Source organism: Notothenia rossii (genome assembly GCF_949606895.1).
Source record: "Notothenia rossii genome assembly, chromosome: 2".
Taxonomy (NCBI): domain Eukaryota; kingdom Metazoa; phylum Chordata; class Actinopteri; order Perciformes; family Nototheniidae; genus Notothenia; species Notothenia rossii.
This window is the reverse complement of record NC_136904.1, coordinates 8,581,994-8,601,881: the sequence shown is the minus strand read 5'-3', so window position 1 is coordinate 8,601,881 and position 19,888 is coordinate 8,581,994. Positions and strand designations below refer to the sequence as shown.

The window sequence follows — 19,888 nt, the reverse complement described above, 5'->3', positions numbered from 1 at the left end:
GATTCCACTCAGACCCGGGAAACGAGATTACCAATCCCATAATAACACGGTAGCTTCACGGTAGCCGCGGCAACAGTCTGGGCTGAGTGATATATCTGATGCTTTTTTTTTTAATCTCTCTTTTCCTTGATGGGATTATTCCCTCAGCCGGACTGTTTATCACAGAAAAACATATTAGGTAGAATAGGACTCAATGGGTTTGCTTTGATCTTGGCCTATAAGAGATATCAAACTGTGTACCATATATTTATTAATTTCATTTATTTCCCTATCTGTGACACTTCAACGGACACTTTCTTCAAAGCGTTCTTGGCAGAGTAGATTAATGTCCAGCGCTTAGCATCAATAGCTCAAAAAAGCCAGATAACTGCGCCGCTATGGGGATAAAAACACTTGCAGCCTAACTTGTGTCTGCCCCAGAGTGCGCATTGGAAAGTGCTGTGTGTGAAACGACTGCTGAGGGAGGACAAATGTGTCCCATTGGACTTGTCTGGATTTGGCTGATGTGTCTTAAACTAGATGGAAGCTACAATGTGGAGTAAGCCCTTACGATGGCTTGATAAGTAGACGTGTCACCTCATGTGAAATCTCTTCTTGTGCTTTCCAGCATGAAGACATTCTTATTACCATGGTTACATTTCCTTTTTGTGTAGGGCAAGAGGTACACCATATCTTCTTATATAGGTGCGGCCGTGGTTCAGAAGGTAGATGGTCGTCCTCCATCGAAAGGCTGTAGCTTCTATCCCTGCATTCAACATGTTGATTTGTTCTTGGGCAAGATACTCAACCCCAATTATGAATGGGTCAACGCTGACTATGTTAAAGGACTTGAAGGGATCGCAAAGATCGGAAAACTACGATATAAAAGCAGACCATTTACGATTTACAATTCTTTAAGACCTCCATCCAAAGTAAGGCAGCACTTTCCCTTTTGATGCAGGTGCCAAAAGTTCAGACTGACAAATAAACTTCAGATCTGGAACAGGACTTGTCTGGCTCCGGGATGACGTGATGAGAGATAGCTGTGTAATAGAGCTCCGTGTTGAAATAGCAAGCTATTGGTACTTGTGTGACACCCATTTCAGAACTGGTCTTCTTCTGCAAAAGTGATGGTGAATCAACAGTTTTGACAAGTCGGCTGTAAAACGTCGAACTCAAAAACACATAGACTACACCGTGTACATCAAAGGCGCTTCCGTCCCGGTCCATTTGGCACCGGATCGCAGAATGTCGGGAGCTTGTGTGAAGCGACACAGGGCGCAGAGAAGGGCAGGGAGTGCCCACACCATCAGAACATTTGTGTTTGCATGTGTGATGCATAGCTAGAAAGGAAGTCTTCAAAAGAATTCAGCTTTGATCTGAACTGAGAGGAAGTTAAGAAAACACTTTAATCAAAAACCCAAGGCTCTTCAGCTGCCTGCAGGTGTTCATAAAGGTCGCCACAGTTCGAGGTCTACCTCATCTTCAGAGTATGCCACTGACTTGAACTATGGTGAGATAACACAGCACCTAGGTGCCACCACACACAAGAGAGACACAAGCAGAGTTTCCACTTTTACTGCTGTGTCTACCTTATACACATGCTAAAAAACAGAAGCCTAGCACTAGTCACAATGTTGGAAATGAAATGTTCAACTACTTTCACACATCTTGTTTGTTAATGCATAAAAAGAATCATTCAGGGCAGAAATTCACCACTTCTTACTTCTGACATCGTGTTTACAGCCACACTCATTTATTTGAAGAATACTGATAACATGTTTGTGACTGTGTGACGGCTAACTGGGTAAGTCAATGGCTAACTGGAATGTGTGGGAGTTGACCTCAGTGCAGGGTTGTTGGTAATGTGTAACCTCATGTCTCCACTCTCATGCTCAGGACCAGCTCATGAATATGAATTAGACTGTGAGAGCTAAAGGTCAATCAGGATGACGTCACCAGAAACATTTAAAAACAATTGCTTCAGATCCTTTCATGTCGATCAATTCTTTTCTGGGTAATCTGTATTATCCTGAGATGTATTTACAGATTACATTTGGCATGTAGGTCTAGCCTATATTCACAAATCACATTTAATGCAAGGTCACCCATCCAAGATCATCATGCAAATAACACTAAACAGATGTTTAGGTCAGTTATTGAGAATATAATCCTTAGCCTATTTCCCATATTGAGACATATTGCAGGATCATTACAAGAAAGGGTTTTATTCATAAATTAAATCCAGAAGCAATGATTTGGTTTGCTTTTTAGGATCGAAAAAAAAGAAAAGTAAAGAAACAATTTGTCCAGAAATAACTGCGGATGAAAGCTATGCCATTAACCATTCCATCTTTTTATCAAATCAATGACGTGAACATTGAGTATGTATTGACAGACACGTTCAGCGTGTGTTCAGTGGGAGTCCACAGGTTGGGTACGTGATGATAAATGGCAGACAGGACGGCTCGGGACCGTTAATTGTTGTTGGAGGCTGAAGGCTTCGCTGCTCATTTCACCTCGCGACAGGTCGGCAGGGGACGTGATCATTAATATTAGAACACTTCCATCCATCTACCTGAACACGAGGCCAGTCACTTAAAGGGCTGGCGCTGGGCAGACCTTTCCCGCCCTGTTTATAACACTGATCCAAGCACATTACCAGAGCTGTGGGGGACCACTGCCACTCATTAATTACACACACACACACACACACACACACACACACACACACACACACACCTTAATTGGCTGCCGGTCACATTTGAAAAATGTCACAGGTGCGAGATAAGGTACACTAACACACATCCGATGTGCCTTTTGAACTAAAGTCCTGTCGTATTTTGAACTTTGTGTGCACTTACTTAAAGTTCCCAGTCATCCCAGGGTGCATGTAGTTCTGTCAGAGGAAGAGTATGTGTCCATGCGTGTGAAAGAGGAAGAGATGGAGAGAAAAAAAAAGCCTGGACCTCATCTGTTTTTTGATCTCTCTCAGCGCACCTTACAGAGAGACCCGGTCTCCGGATCAATCATTCAAAAGTATTTACAAATGCACAAAGCCAGCCACAGACAGGTTGGCACATGGCCACTCTGTTTAAGTGCTTTTCAATGTGTCTGTGGTGTCAACATCTATTTCACACTTATCTACACCTCAAATGGGGAAAAAGATGTTTCTGTGACCTTTACCAAGTGTCAAATCTGGAGAGAAGAAGAGAGGAGAAAGAGAGAAGGGCAATTTAAGAGATCTGTCGATGTACGCCTTACATAACCTTTTTATTTATCCGGGAGAGATTGACTGAGCATGCTCTTTATCAGAAACATACTCGCAGCTTCACAGTCACACACAGGAGCGGCCCGGAACATCTAAAGATTTCTGATTGACAATAAAAGTTTTTTCCGCTGGAGGACCCTGGGGTTAAATTTCTTGTTTAATGACAGCTTTACACCCAGGGCAGGATTCAACCCAGCAGCCCTGTTGGCACAAAAGCCATGAGATCTTGGTCACCACCACTGAGGCCATTTTGCAGTTTTGCCCTAATTGTTAGTTTGTGGCCAGGCCATTATGTTTCCATTAAGATTATGTCGATAGAGAAAAGCTTTTTAGTTTTCACCTTCAAATATGTTTTCATGAGGTCAGCTGTTTTCCATGTGGAATGGCCAGATTTAATGCAGACGCAGTCCCTTGGTATTCTGGGAAGGAGCAGTTCAGCAAGGGGTAAGTAAATGGAAAGAGTGAGAAATTGAGGAAGGGGAGAGGGATGGAGGGAGGAAAGAGGAGAGAGGAAGGAGAACGTTGATTGAAAGACTGTGATTAGCAGTTTTCAGCGGGGCACCGGGGGCCACTGAGTTGTTCTAACAGGGTTGTCGCGTCTCGAGGTGCAGTCAAGGAGAAGTCAGCGCTTTAGAAAGCTCCCTCAATTTCCCCCTCCCGCTCTCATTCGCTCTCACCATCCAGCCACACTTCTTCCTGCCCATCCAAAAAAAATCAATATAGCTGTGCAAAGTGCAGCTTGGCCCAGGGGGAGGGCTGGCTAGCTGGATGCCGAGCTTACAGGGAGGACAAGAGGCGTCCTCCAGGCCTGCGTCCCACAGGCAGTGTCAAGGACAGACCTGAGTACCAGAGGACTGAGGCCACTAGATTGCCCTTCCCCTCTCCTCTCTCTCCCTCTTTCTGCTGGCCAGGCTTGGCTGGCTCAGCGGGGCAGAAGAGATCGATAAGCAGGTGGAGCGTTTAAAATCCCCAGCAGCACCGGAGGCCGGCGTTACGCTCCTCAGAGCCCGAGCAGACCAATACATGGCTCAGGGCAGAGCAGCTGGATGGATGGATGAGTGGGTGTACGCTGGTCGCACCTAGTCATTGAAAGGTTTGTGATTTGTGACAATAAACAATTCAATAGCACTTAGCCATACACAGTGTGTGAGGGGTGTAGAGCCAGACTCTTCACACACACTGCCATTGTCTCAACATGTCACAGATCAGTAGCATTCAGGCAGGTCAGGCAGACCAACTGGAACTGTAGCTCCTCAGTGTTTCTGCAGGCTTCAGCTTTTATAAAGCATGAAATATGCCTTAAAAAAAAGGGAAAAACTGGCACACTCTCATTGTCAACAGCAGTGTTCCTCATTTCCATACAGTAGGCTTGACGAAGACGTCTGTACATGATGTGGATGAAGTGTGCAAGGAGGATTTCAGTCCTGCCGCGTGTCTCCGTGTGTGAGTGACTGATCACAGTGGAAGTGGCTTGTGTCTCTAATCCAGTACCACTGTTAGACTGTGCAAAGACCCGGCTCTGTGTACTGCGGCACGGGTTGATCAAACCCATCATGTGACAAGCAACCTCTTCAAATGACGATGATTTCCCAGCTCTGTGTCCTTCCGGCTCCATATTAGATCATCTTCTGACACGACCGAGTCTGGTACTTCATCTGGGATAAAGATGATGTGCAATCCGACCGGAGGGGCTGGGAGTCAAGGGTAAACGAGGGGCTGAGGCTGGGGTACTGTGCCGTATTGGATGACAGCTGTGACAATTATCTTGTGGTATATTATAACCTTATGCTAAACATAAGATTTGATAAAGTATATATCTGTATATTGCTTGACAAAACACTTCAAGGATGTTTTACCATCAAGTCAAGTGTGTGTCACAGTCACACACACGACACGTAAAGTGAGAGAAGATCCTGTCTATTACATGTTTTCCTGTCCATCGAAGTGTGACTAGTTTTCTGCTATCATCTATATCATATAAATATAACTAGACAGACAACCTCTTGAATTATTTGTTGGGACCTATTTGTCGGAACTGGTTTTGAATATGGTATTAAATAACAAGCGAGAGCAGTGGCATAAGTTTAAACACTAACAATGACCGAAGCCACGAGAAAAACACATGGGACAAAACAGATGTGTGGTGAACATCTAGGACAGGTCTAATTCTATCTCATGTAGTTTTTGACCCAGATAAACTGGCATTATGATGGGACCTCAGATTAATATTAAATTAAGGGCTGAATATCATTTGTGGCTGTTTACACTGTCGTCAGTCTGTCTTCCTGGAATCCTGAGGCAGATAAGTTTGCTATAATGGCATTAGCTAAATCCTGAGGTATAGCAGACGGCACTTGTCTTGCTTGAGAAGCCACCTCATTTCTTTATTTATTTTTCCTTCACTCATTCTGAACAAAGGGGAATATTCTACCAGGAATTGAATAGCCTAATCCTCTTTTCACTCTTCCCAGTAGCTTGAATGGTGACAGATTAACATGCTGGAGGTTTACAAACCCAGCCATTTGAAAATGTAATTGCTGGCGCCACACCGCTTGCATGTGTTGAGGGTTAATATTAAAGCTTAAAATACACACAAAGTCAGGGGGGGGGGGGGATGTGGCCAGGTTGGGCCGGACCCAAGTCAACTAAGCCCAACTAAGGACGGACCATTCTGTCACGTACGAATCAGCGAGTCGCAAGCTGTCCCAAACCCTCGCTAGGCCCCATAGTTACTGTTCACTTCTGCTAATTATTACAGCCAATCAGAGGGGTTAACGGGGCGGAGCCTGGCCAGACCATGTTCTGGGGCATTTAACAGCTGGCAGGAACGGAGGTGAATGCATTACACACTGCCCTCATCCAATAAAAATAAAACACCCTGACATCTGAGGTGTACTTAGCACAGGGAGGAAGTGAGGGAGGCAAGAAAGGAGGGAGGGGGAGAGGATGGTGGGGTGAAGGGGAGAGAGCATCTGATAACATGATGTCCAAGTGCCACCTAGTGACAGCATCCCAGCTTCTCTCTGGAGCGTCAGGAGTGAGGTGGTGGGGGGGGGGGGGGGGGGGGATTAGACAGATGACGCGACCCGGGATATTATAGGATCGGATATCATAGCATATGTTTCATTCTTTCATCAATGTATCATGCAATGAACAGCCTAAACCATTTAGGTTTCAAATCCAATTACAACTGACAGTAAAAAATATGACATTAAATGTAGATTTTAATCATTCTACATCTTGTTTCAAAACCCAATCATGCAAAAACTTCCTCCAGTGACCCCGCTGTCTTGAGTCGGGGGAGTGGGCCTGTAGCACTGCACTGGTATGCTGTTGGACCTGGGCTCTTATAGGTCCCCTCCCCCTCATTAACCCAGGTATAAATCACACTCTGCCAGTGCCCAGAGGTGAGAGGGATGAGAGTGGAGGTGAGCTTGAAATAATGCTTATGTCACGCCGGGTCAGCCCTCCATTATGGCCGTTTCAAAAACTATTAATCTTGCTTGTAGTCAGTGGCCTAGAAATAATTACTTCATCTAACCCATGTAATACAGCATGACCAGCAGTCGAGCCTGGTCAATTTGAGGCTGGGGAGGGAGGATGAGGGGGGGGAGACAGATAGAGAGTGAGGGAGTGAGAGAGAAAGGGGGGAGAGCCACAAATTACCAGGCCCTGTCTTCTGCTCCTTGGTGACTGATGTCCTGCTCACTTCAGCTGTGGCCTTTTACACTCTCAACACTGATTTAGATAGATACACACACACACGCATGCTCTGAGAGACAGATCATGTACAAGCACACATATGTACGCAAATTAATCCATGATTTAATAAATACACACATTAAGCAAGGAAGACACAAATCACATTTTAAACAAGGGTTCAAAACCCATTTCAAAAATTGATTCCGCGTTTGATAACAGAATAAATCAACTATAACTGACTTCCTGACCACTGAACACTTTAAAATAATGCATAAAATGTCTAAGCAAAAACAAAAGTTATTTATATATTCCAACCGAATGCCATAATGTTGCAAATTAATTTGATATGGCATGTTGTGCCACCTGCTATCCCTAAGTCAACCTTGCATTTAATTTTGTCATTTCATAGGAGCGCGATGTTTATGCAGAATTCGCCAGAAATATAACCGGAAATCATAAATATTCAAATAACGCCACCAAAATATGCAAGGGAAAATATTTTCTTTAGTTATCAGTCAGAAGCAATTTTGAAAGCCATGATATTACACGCAGAAATTTCAAAACCCCACACTGTGGGTAAACAGAGGAGCTACTGCAAACTCAGCCCGCATGAACGTCACAGGAAGTATGTATAGAGTGACATAAATAAATGCAACCCTGCAGTGGCTGTCACAGCTGGCATTGCAGGTGCAAATTTAATTAGTCAAGGTGAAGTCTCCCTTGTTGTGTGGAAAGGGTGGGGGGGGGGGTCCTCGCCATGCACGGCTGTAAACACGCACTATATCCTAATCAGGTGTCACTGCGGTGTTTGATCAGCCCGCGAAAACTTGTCACGAATCCCCGGCAGAGAGTGGGCCGAGGGGGAGAACAAAGGGAAAGAGCTGTCATGAGAGAACAGGGTGGTGGTGCTGATGGCAGTGGAAGTGGATGAAGAGAGTTTGCCCATTAGCAGTCTCCGTCGCCTATCTCTCTCCCACTCCCCTTAACGTCTCTCCTCCTCTTGTTTTCTTTCACTACCTGCAGTACACCTTACTGTACCCAGTCGCAGCTCCACCACTCTGAGGAAATCTCAACCACAGCTGTCATACTTACGCTTCACAACCGCCAAACCCCCAAAGTAGTACACTACTTTTGTTTACCTGCCCAGAAATCCCACACATGTACAGAGATACTCGTTTTGTTTTTATCAAGCGCCATTCTAAAGTAGCTGGTTCCTCCTGAAAAGCCGGGAGAACTCGAGGCAGGCGCGCTGCTTCCCGCCCGCCCAGCGCCTCCAGGCTGCATCGAGGCAGTGCAGGAATACACGCGCCATTAGACACTGTTTACCTTTCAGTTTGGGTGATATTGAATACATTAGCCGATTGAACCTCCTAAGAAACACAGGCGAGTGACAAGGCCCAATCGTCTTTGCGACTACCATGGTAACTGAGATTACAGGCTAACAAAGAGCAGACAGGGGGAGAAAATATTTAAAACCCAAATAGTGATACATAAATTAATTAAAGGACAAAAAAACAAGTGGAGAATTAAAGTTGGAACATCTGTCAGCGACTTAGCTTCCCAACGTAATACCAGTGTTAGAACATTTATACCCTTGAAGTTAATGATCCCCTCTTTAATTGACAGTCAAGGAAAACTGGCTGCGGCAGCATCCTGCCGAGACACCGATAAGAGGCCCCCTTCCCCCCCTCCCAAAAATAAAATAAAAAAACAGTTTAAAGAACCTTGGCACTAATCCCTATTGTCATCCCAGTGCAGCAGAAGGACTTACAAACACAGATAACTCCGCTGAAGCTGTCTATTTCTCAGGAGTTATGGGGACAGCCGAGCTGCTGCGCTCCTCGAATCAGTCACTCAGATTAGCCCAATCCCTCTGTGCTGTCAGTCAGCCGAGACAGTAGCCTGTCACCACATTTACATGAGTCCATCTCATAAGTGACAATGCCCCCTATATGTGACAATGGCTGCAAGGAAGGGGTCCTCTCGCTGGCACAGTATGGCAGACGGGCTGTTGTTAGATTAAGCTCATGGTGCGCGCTGTGCTTCGATGACACTCCAACAACAAGTTTAAGGAGTCTTAACCAATCGCTGTTTTTCCAAAGTGGAGAGAATGTGGGAGATGTATGTCAGATGCCTACACTGAAACACGACGATACACACATACAGGGATAAACTTCAACAAAAAGTGAAGAATGGCTGTTAGCTTACCTAGTTTATGTATTTCCTAAAGTTGGCCCGACTTTAATCCACCTACTTCACTTAACATGATAAGGCTCAAAGAATGAAAGGGGAAAACATCAAATTAATGACGCCCTATGGAAAACATCTGGATCCATCTTAAACAAACACTCGTATGGCGGAGATTAAAAGGCCGACCCTAAAATAAATCTCTACAAAGCAAACTTTAGGGTGTCAAATTATTAAGGGATTAGTTCCTGCAGAGTAGGGTTTGTACTTTCAAATGAATGTGTGTTACTCGAGCACCTGAGAGCTCGCCGTGTGCCGGCTGCTTTTTATGCTTCTGTGGCTCACTCCACTTCAAGCAGTCCTGCAACAAATGACAGTGGATGCCCTCTACATAACAGGGCCAGGGCAAGCATGACACAGGGGTTGACAAGTGAACCCTCAAACTCCCTAACCCCTACCCCTGCCATGGCGCACGCACACACACACACACGAAAAGCCCCGAAAACAGCCCTGACATGACCGCTCAGCAGCCCTTTCTAACCCCTCCTTGTGTTTTTTCTCTTTCCATCTCACTGGAGACAACCCTCAATTCAGGAACGTTTTAGCCAGGCGAGTGGATGTGACCCGCTGCCCCCCAGTCAGGCTCATCTGAATAAGCAGAGCTGGAGAAACAGGCAGAGGAGGGGAAATCTGCCTACATTATGATAGGAAGAGAGACGATGGGATTCAGCCAAGGGGCGCCTTTCTTTATGCACGTTTGATCAAGTGCTTGACAGCGCCGGTGGATGGAATTACGGACTGTTGAACAAAAAGTTGTGGTGTGGGGGGGGTGTGTGTGTGTGTGTGTGTGTGTGTGTGTGTGTGTGTGTGTGTGTGTGTGTGTGTGTGTGTGTGTGTGTGTGTGTGTGTGTGTGTAGCTCATTCTGGACAGCTGGGTTTCCGTGGCCTGACAGTGTAAGGCTCGTGACAAGCCTGCCGCGCCACACCACCACATACAAACCCGCCCACCAGCCTTTCGCAGTCCATCACTCAGGACGGCCGAGGGAAGTGCCGTGAGAAGAGGTCAGACGTGGAGGAAAAGAGGTGGGAGGAGAGAGGAGACGAAGATGAGGAGGAAGAGGAAGGAGGGAGGGCTGGTCAGGGGTTAAGTATAGAAAAGACAGCGATGAAAGGCAACTGTCATGCACCAGTGCTCGCCCAGAAGCACCTGTCTCGAGAAGAACATGCAAAGTGTGCCGGTCACGTCCTGACAATACCCCCACTTTACTACACGCACACACACACACACACCTCGAACAACACTCGTACACGTGCACAGGAGAGGGCTGATGCTCCACCGTTGGAAAGGCATCGCCTGTCTGACAGCATGCCAGTCAAGCTGTCGTTGGCTTCTTCGCATATGCAAGGAAAAGTTAGGCTGATGAAGAAAAAACACACGGGGCTCAGAGGAAGAATCACTGAGACATGAACAGGTTACCTGAAGTGAGGAGACACTTCTCAAAGGCTTGATGCAGAGTAAATGCTGGAACGAGCAGTACGAAAAGATCCATGAAAGAAAATCCAGGATACCCAGGACCCCTACGCCGGACTGGGAGTTGGTATGGTGGCTAGAGTCCTCAGGTGGAAACCAAAGCACCTGATGCCACACGGACTAAAGGGCTGCACAATTAATCAAAATATGATCGAACTCATAAAATGGACCACTGCAATATTCGAATTGCAAGAAGCACAATATTTTTCGATGCTAAATACAAGAGTATTTGGAAGCTGCAGAGATATCCTAAAATATCCAACACATATTTGTTTAGTACAGATTCTCTTTAAAAGAATCACAAAAGAATAATTCAATTTAAATGAAACTAATGACCAAACCATTATAAATCCCTCCAATATAATAAATCCTATTGCAACTGCAAAATCTGTCAACATAATGGCAATTAGTTATTTATTATGGAAAAAAAGGCAACCCTTACTGGCACTTTTTTCAAAAAGCTTTAAATATTTTTTATGCTCCATAAGGTAGTATTAGAAGATAAAAAAAAGTCTAATTATTTTTTTCTTTATAACCTTTGAAATGCAAACTTTCTTTGGTAATTGAAAGATACATAATTTAACCCGATGTATCTGACACCATTATGTCCTTCCTATTAATTAAAACCCATATTACCAATATTTTTTACAAGTAGCATACACCTGTGGTATTCTTTTTGTTGGTGGTTTGCAAGTGTACCTCCAGCTGGCTAAGCTAATTGCAATGCTAAAATCTGGCACTGGCTAAAAGAAGGCACCTCGTGTGTTCAGTGTCTACAAAGCAACGAGCTGAACGCCAGGTATTTTAACACACTTTCATTGCTCCTGTTTATGGAAAAGAGCTTATGATGTACAAATTAACAGTTACTATTTACAGCGCCTTGTGAACCTGGTCTCCTGCCGCTTTTGTGAATGAAGGGCTTTGGACTTTCCATTGGAACCAGATGTTAGGCAACACCGTAACAGTGGGCCCTTTTACTTTATTGGAAAGGTGAGTCATTACAAAGGAAAATAAATTCACAAATAAACAGCACGAGCAGTGTTATGTCCTAAGCAGGTGGCTGTGCATGGTGGAATCTTTTTTACTAGAGCTAGCTCAAATTAGCAGCAACCAGCATTCACACACACGTAGGGTGTTTCTCAATGTCGAGTAAAGCTGCTCCAGAGCCACTATTTCAAGCATACTACGTCATCGAGTGCCGCCAAAGGCCTGTTCCAATGTCCAGCACATTTGGAATTCTTTGTAGCGAGAACATTTCGAGGATGCACATGTGTAGACTCCGCGGTCTTAAAATCCCCACAATGCCTTGCGCACGGACCAATTTCCCCAAATCTGTGGCGGAAATTATGATTATAACGCACACCTGTACACTTGCTCGCCTGTTCCACTCTTTGTTTTCCGAATGCCAGGAAGTATTCTTGCTTCGCTTCTGAAGGAAGTGACTCGGAAGACAGTGTGTTACCAAGCAAGCATCCTCGACATTGAGAAACACCCACACACACAGACGTAGTGAAGAGAAGAAAAGTATGAGCTTTGTGCTATCAAAGACACCCATATCTTATATTCTATACTGTATATTTCTATATTGCGTACTCTTTAGACATACATCTTTATTTTTTGTAGATATATTTATTGTATCTTTTTTAAGTGCACTCCCTTTTTTACATGCTGCTGTAACGAAAATAGTTTTCCAATTGGGGAATACAACGTTTATTGAATCTAAATTAAACTAATATAATCTTATACCTATCAACCTACAAAAGAAAACTCACGGTGTGCACATATGGCCTACACACACACACACACACACACACACACACACACACACACACACACACACACACACACACACACACACACACACACACACACACACACACACACACACACACACACACACACACACACACACACACACACACACACACACACACACACACACACACACACACACACACACAAAATGCAAACAAACAGAAAAGGAAAAATAACGACTTGCCCAGATCATAGCCTGGAGTGGCTAATGAACCCCCTGGAGACGGTAGCCTCTGTGTTTGAGTTGAGAGGGGCATTCCCATGTTTATTCAGCACCAGTCCAATGAGCCACCACCATCTATTGATTGAACTGATTATTCTATGTCTCTCTTGTGACGGGACACATGCATGACAGATGAACTCTACTTGGGCAGGTCATATTCGGTGTAATCTCATTGAATCTGACAGCGGATCTGGTCGGCCAGTTTGCATGATCCACACTGCGGCCTTGTTTGCGAGTACGCTGACATCTGTGGCTAATGCCTCAACACTAATATGAGGTGCTCGGTAGTAGCTGTCAGACACGTGAGCTGTCAAGGGCTGTTTGGACAATCCTAGTGACTGCATCCATAGGAGAATCCATCCGGGTGGCATATAGCAATTATTGGTTCCCTAAAGTGGTATTTCACAAGCAGTTTTTTTATTAAATATAATTGTTGGAAGAATGAAAACTGCGAAAGGAAATCAATATAAGCAGAATTGCATGATTTCTGCTGCCTTATGTCTGTGGAAATGTGTCCGATTTTTGCCTTTGGTAGAACCTTTTCCACTAGTCAAAAGTGAAGAAATGTCAGCTTTTAAAAGAAACCTCTGCAGATGTAGCTTTCAGTATCAGTACTATGGCCACACCAATATGCAATGCCAAGCATACGGCTATATCTGTTTTTCCATTTAGATGTCTAGTAAGATCACAGGTCCTCTTAGGAACATATGGGAGTCCATAACAGGTCATCTGAGTCATGTTCCCTGAGACAATGCAGGCAGGGCCATAAAACTTGATACCCTTCCAGATGCAAACCAAATGTAGACATCATGCACCTCTAAAATGTTATGTATTCAACACAGACCTCTATAAAAAAAAGTGGTATGAAGTGAGACAACGACATGCAGAGTTTCTTCTTGATCGTGAGAAGCTTACACAACATTTCAATGGATGATAACCACTTTCATTAATACAGATCCATCTTTAAAAGTAACTCTGTGCTTCATGTTGTCTCATGGAAACACCTTGCTTATGTCACAAGTTGCAGAACATATAATGAATTTGCAAATCAAAGATGAAGGACCGAAAACATACAAAAACCCATCCCATGCTTCTATCAATGACAACTTTAAAACAAAGAATTCCCCACCAACACACTTCCTGTTGCACTTAAGTTGGCTAAGGGCATGTCTTCTACACTAAAACATAAAGGCACACACAACATAGTAAGTAATATTGCAAGTATGCAACACATATGCATTTCATATAATCTCAGTTCTGACATTCTTGTTCCATATGGGCAGGAAAATGAGTGCTTTACATTCTAAGAAGTATGCTGAAGTAGTTTAAAGAGAGTCTTCAATAACCAAGTTGATCTGTAAACACCCAAGTCCAAATATATGAGCCAAAGATCAAATAGGCGAGACAAGGTAAAAACATGTAGAGGAAAAGCTCAGCAGCAGACTAATCAGCCCCCTCCAACGCTCACATAGCAGATCAATGAAAGACCTTGGGCCTCGGTGCCTGCGCTATATTACACACCAACACTTCATATTCATTCATTGATTTTACTTTTCAGAATAGTATATCATTGAACTCCAATGGGAGGGAAAATAGAGGCTGGGGCTGAGGTCAACACTCGCGTGGACGGATGTTTGCACAATATTGATGGCGCATGCAGAAAGAAATGACTAAATATCTGGATCAATAGCCACGACAGGTTGTTCCAGATGGAAATGTATAAATACTTCTTTATGGCCACTGCAGTGGGCCTAACGAACAGGGCTAAATGCCCCCCTTAAGGTAAACTCTTTGATTAGCCAAGGCCAGAGGTGACAAGAGGGCTCTGCTGATGCTACAATGCCACGCTTCCAATGGCCTGAGGATGCTAATGCACACAGGGGCCCAGTAAATGGGCCAAGGATATCACAGGTCACAAGCCCTGGGCAAAGTGCTCTGTGCTACCTGACCCTCCTATTCATTTGTAATGATGATGGTCCAAGGCTAAATCATACTCGGTCATGTTCAAATAATGCATACCATGAATAATTTAGAAATAAAGCCACTTTTCTAATTGTAGTAATAAGAATTGGAGCTCGGAGGGTCCAGTGTAATTGGGCCTGAAGAAACACATTTGCATGTTGAATTCCCCAGTTTTCAGCCACATAAAGCAAGAATGAATTGGAGTTAAATATGTAGAGAATTAAGTAATCAAATCAGGCCAACGGCGTGGTAAAAGTATTGCCTGCTGCTGCTTCTGCTGATAGCACAAGAGCTGCCTGTTCTTATTTACAGCACAACACAATTAGTGAGAACGACACCCAACCTCACAGCTTCCCCTGCTCCACAGCGGCCGATGGGGCCATAAAGAGGGAGGAACCACATCATTGCCTGCTCCTTAATTAAATGAAAGGTTCATTTGCCACCTTTTTTTTTTTTTACACATTGAACTGGCCAGCCCACTATAGTGAAGACCTCCCAGACGCCATCCCAGCATGGCCCTAAATCATGCCTGGATAAACTGCCCGGTGGGTCCCTGCTGGACACACAGCGGCAAGGCCAGAGCAGGGTATGCGGTGGATCGACACCTAGCCAGCGATAAGTAATTCTGTAGAGGATTAGCAGCATGATAGCCTGATCAATACTGTGTACTCAGGCCATTAGGAATGCAGCGAGGAAATGACCCCCTCCGGTAATAAAGCAGGGCATCTGGGTTCTCCTTCATTTGCCAGCTCCATTAGTGTAATGGTATCATTATCTGCCACAGCCGTATTTTTCTGGGCCCTGGCTTTTCCACGGCTCGATTGGCGGGGGTCTGATGAAGCTGTGAGTGCCCCCATGCAGAGCGTTCCCATTTCTACCATTCTACACGGAGCCTAGGTGTAAATCTAACTCTGCTGGAGCTTGTGTGCTACCCTGCCTTAGGTATCCATATCCATGTTTTATGTCAGCACCCAACACTATTTCTCTATGATTGGCTCATTAATAGAGCAAGCAGCATGTAGCTTGGGTTAAAAGGGAGAAAAAGATGGCCGGCAGAGCACAAAGCTGCTGAATGTGCTGAATCTGACACCCCCCTCTTGCTAAAACACTAGGCCTGACATGACAGGACGTCGGCATTAGTCGCCATAAATCGTTTCCTCTACACTAATTCACCAGCTCACATTTTGTGTGGGAGAATTGATTAACCATGTCTGGATGTGTGGCCACATAATCAGCTTTTACCTCGGTAGTTGTTAATTTAACAGAATTGCCAAGGGAAACACAAACCATTTTAATGAGTGTTCAGAAATTAAATACCCTAAACAGCTTGCACTATGTGCCACAACCAGAGCAAACCAATGAGGCTGATCTAAGCAATGGGCCGGGCTGAGCCCAGGACCTCACAACATCTGGTGACCCTGTGTGATCATTACTTAGCCTGCCGCTCACACACACACTTCCTGTTTCGACACAGCACTTTATACTTGTCATCACTGTCCAAATGGCGAGCTCGCATCAAAGACAGCATTAGAACATCGGGTTAAGGAACAGGGTGAGTGTCGTTTTCACACTTGCCAAGGCATGAGTGGAAATTCATCCTGTGATGACAATTTTGATAAACATAATGATTTTTTCAATTCATTACAAGACAAGGGGGTGGAATGTTGATATTGCTGAGATATGAATGAAAAAAAGTAGCTATTTGAGAACCTAAGGCAATGAATACATTTAAAAATAGTCTGCATTTTTATAGCTGGAAAAATAGCTAGTGTAAAAAATGTCTGATGGATTTATCAAGAAAAAAAGTAGTTCCTCCTGGGTTGTTAGGCCAATATCCTTCTATTTCACTAAAAGAATATAAACTATGGCATCCCACCTGTCAGTTTGCTATTGTGACTTGCTGTCGTGGGATTTTCTAAGGAGATTGTATATTCACTTGGCACTAATCTGCTGGTGCTTGCATTCCCTAACTCAGAATGACAGTGGACCTATCATAGCGCATCTCTCACTTTGTGCAGCATTGCAGACACACTCACATACTGGATGAATCCAAGTTATTTGTTATCATTGTATCTGTATCATTATACAACCCTCTGATATTATGTTTTAAAAGTACTGACAATGCATGCAGTTCCTCCCTTGGCTGCTCTAAAGTCTTATAGTCATTTTTAAATTGCAATTCCATCTTGCTCATCCTTTTATTTATCTAAAGAGAAAGGAAGCTAAGCCATTAGGTCTGTGCCCGAGGGCCAGCTGGAATGAGTTCTCTCTCTGAGCCGCTCATCTGGCCGCCATGGCTGCTTTCATAAACAGGAGGAACCACGTCTTACATAGTTTCACTGCTGTCTAACATGATCCAAACATATGTGCCACAGCAGACGGCATCCAAGTCAGGAGATAAGACTAGGAACAGACAGACAGAATGACTGTAGGCGTAACACATCCCAGGATGCCATGGGCACAGCTGAGCCCTTTCCTTCCTCTGCTTAGGAATCTCAACTAACCGCAAAGTTATTCAGAAAAAGCCCTATTAAACCCAGGACAGCACGAACTAGCTTATTGCACAAACAAAAGTTGGTCATCCCAGGTTATAGACACACCCATCTCTATGTGCAAACAATCCTGAACTCACTTGCATGCCTTAGGGACAATTACAGAATTATTCAAGAAGAATAATCACTACATAAACCAGTAAGTTCACATTTGTACTGTAAAGCATTAGTTAGTATCCACTGTATCTATAGAAAATACTGAAGCAGATGTGGGCTGGCACCATGACAAATCTGGAGACCCTACACACAAACTTTACCATTTGTTTTTTACAATTATAATGGGCTGTTTCATTCCTACAATTAACAATTGATTCATTGTTCAGTCTTCACACCATGACATCCGGAATAAGGCTTTAATGCCTAATGTGTTGCCATGTGTTGGTTTGTTGTTTTTTATTTAAGGCTGATGAATCCAACCTACGGTAGAGTCCTCACTTTTACTATTTCCTCCAACAGACCCTTTCCCACTTAATATGCAATGTTGCAACATCGTTATCCTGCAAGCTACAGCTTTACGTGATAAAGCACCGTTATATTGCAACTGTAATTCGCTCTTCATTGTGGAAGACTAGGGGGGGGGAAATGGAAAACACAATAAAGGAAACAGGCATGGTGAGGTATGCACTGACATTAGCGGCTTGCTAGCCTCCCAAATGCTTCCAGCAGTGTCACATAAGGAGCATTAGATATTCAACCAGCAGCAGGGCTTAGAAATATATCAGCTCTAACGGAGAAAAACGCTATCAATACCTTTCTTCTCTTCTCCCCCTCACTGTCACCCGATCTTTTCATGTTCCTGGACTTGTGTTTACGCTGCCTCGGTTTTATTAGATGCGACGGTGGTTGTTGTAGTACTCGAAAAAACGTTACTAATGCCTTCTCATGTTATAAAGGGCACATGGCAGTGAAGACTTACGTGTTGTTAAAGTGAGAGTCCAATGGTTAATATTGTCGGTGCAAATTGTTTTTTAGTGGAGATATTTAAAAAAAACACGCGACACGAGTAGCATTGAGGACTACAAATCCCAGATTGGACATGTGTTCGCGGCGGAAGCTACGTCATCAAGCTCTACACGTTGCACTGCGCAGATGCGGCGCAGGTACAGATCTACAGATATACAAAGTGCATCTGTGCTGCGTAAGAAAGTTTAAAATCAAGGATTTATGTTTTGGAGACCTTAGAACTCTTAAATAAAACGAAGAGTATGAAACATTAGAATCACAATGAACTGCTTCTGCACAACTTTTTAATTTAATTTAAATTTAATATTTTACATTTTTATTTCAAATACTTTTTTGATTTTGCTTCTTTTTTTCTTTTTTTTTCTATTTTATTAGAATTGTATCTTGCAATTTGATTCTATTTAGATTTTTTTCTTTTATTTATCATTATTATTGATAACATTCTGGTAGGTGGTAATGCTGCAGTTCAAACATCTTTAAACTTTATATTTTGAAAAAGAATCCTAAATATTTTCTTCAGCATGTCCTGTTCTTTAGCTTAGATATTCCATATGCTTACCCCTTTTGGTAATCAATAGCAGTTACACTTTCATCTTAGACTATGTGTAAAAATAGCAATCATGCTTTGAACGTGCTCCAGTACAAGTCTTGCCATCCTTCTTTCAACTTTTGCATGGATCTCAACTCCAGGTGCTTTTCTGCCGGTGTGGGCTTCAACCACGTCAGCCCTTTTCAACTCACTACCCATTATGAAAGTGCACCATAAACGTACAGCCTCCATGTGGCTGCCTTTATGTATCACCCACGGTTGAAATACCCTCCCAGAGTTCATCCACATTGCTCATAACATGTTTTGAATAGTGCTGAAATGTGTTCTGTCCATTGTTCCTAACAAAGCACATGTGATATACATGAGGGAGTTTTACAGATGGGGCAGCAGTGGTGGTGGGAGGGTGGTGCGTGGAGCGGACTGCTGGGGTCTAAAACACCTGCTACATATTACCATTACAGACTTTGATCAGTGTCTTCATTAGTTTCCTTTGTAATCGCTTTTCTTTTATGGTAGAGCTGACCCAAGTGAGGCGGCTACAATGATTCAACACACATGTTTCTTTCACCTGTCTTGTAAAATGCTCCACTTTCAAGGATGTCGGTGTCTCTGGCATCCCTAACGGAGGGGGTTCTTTTGAGTCCTATTTATAACGTACATTTCCTCTCCTCTGTTCTGGTCTTACGAGGGGAGAGTATGTTTGAAAAATATCCTTGGAATCACCTTGTGAAAACTAGATCCATGTGCATGCATAGCTATATCGTTTTTTAACATTAACATATGTCAACCTATATTACCTTTTGAGTGCTACTATCATGAAAACAAATCTTATGATGTTGTAAATAATTTCCCTTTTTGATCTTTTAATGTCAAAATCCGCTTTTACCCGACCTCTGTCACCCCGATCCATCATTACACTATGTTGCTTTTATGCGTCAAACTATCATTCACATATTCCCGCTGTCAATCACTTTTATGGTTAACATTTCAAGGAACAGAGGGTTCCCTGCTTGACGTTTTTTGGCCGAGTCTGTGAGATCTGGGACTCTTTGAGTGTACATTATGTTCAAATAATGTCTAGGGCTCTTAATGGCAGACAGGCCACTTTACCTTGTCCAACAAACCCCTGCAGTAGCTTGGTTTTTTATTCCAT

The 19,888-nt window shown here is 43.6% G+C and overlaps 1 protein-coding gene across 2 annotated transcripts in view; it reads right to left on the bottom strand.

The window, feature by feature from the left end:
* fto (FTO alpha-ketoglutarate dependent dioxygenase) overlaps positions 1-18,197 on the bottom strand; it is a 126,464-nt gene extending 108,267 nt beyond the window's left edge. Inside the window, exon 1 of one of the 2 annotated variants that reach the window (XM_079662445.1) lies at positions 17,973-18,197. In XM_079662445.1, the coding sequence (XP_079518571.1) occupies positions 17,973-18,014 (42 nt within the window). In that variant the 5' untranslated portion in view covers positions 18,015-18,197. The remainder of the gene's footprint in view (positions 1-17,972) is intronic. The other variant, XM_079662446.1, reaches the window with a different exon arrangement.
* Positions 18,198-19,888: the final 1,691 nt, after the last annotated feature.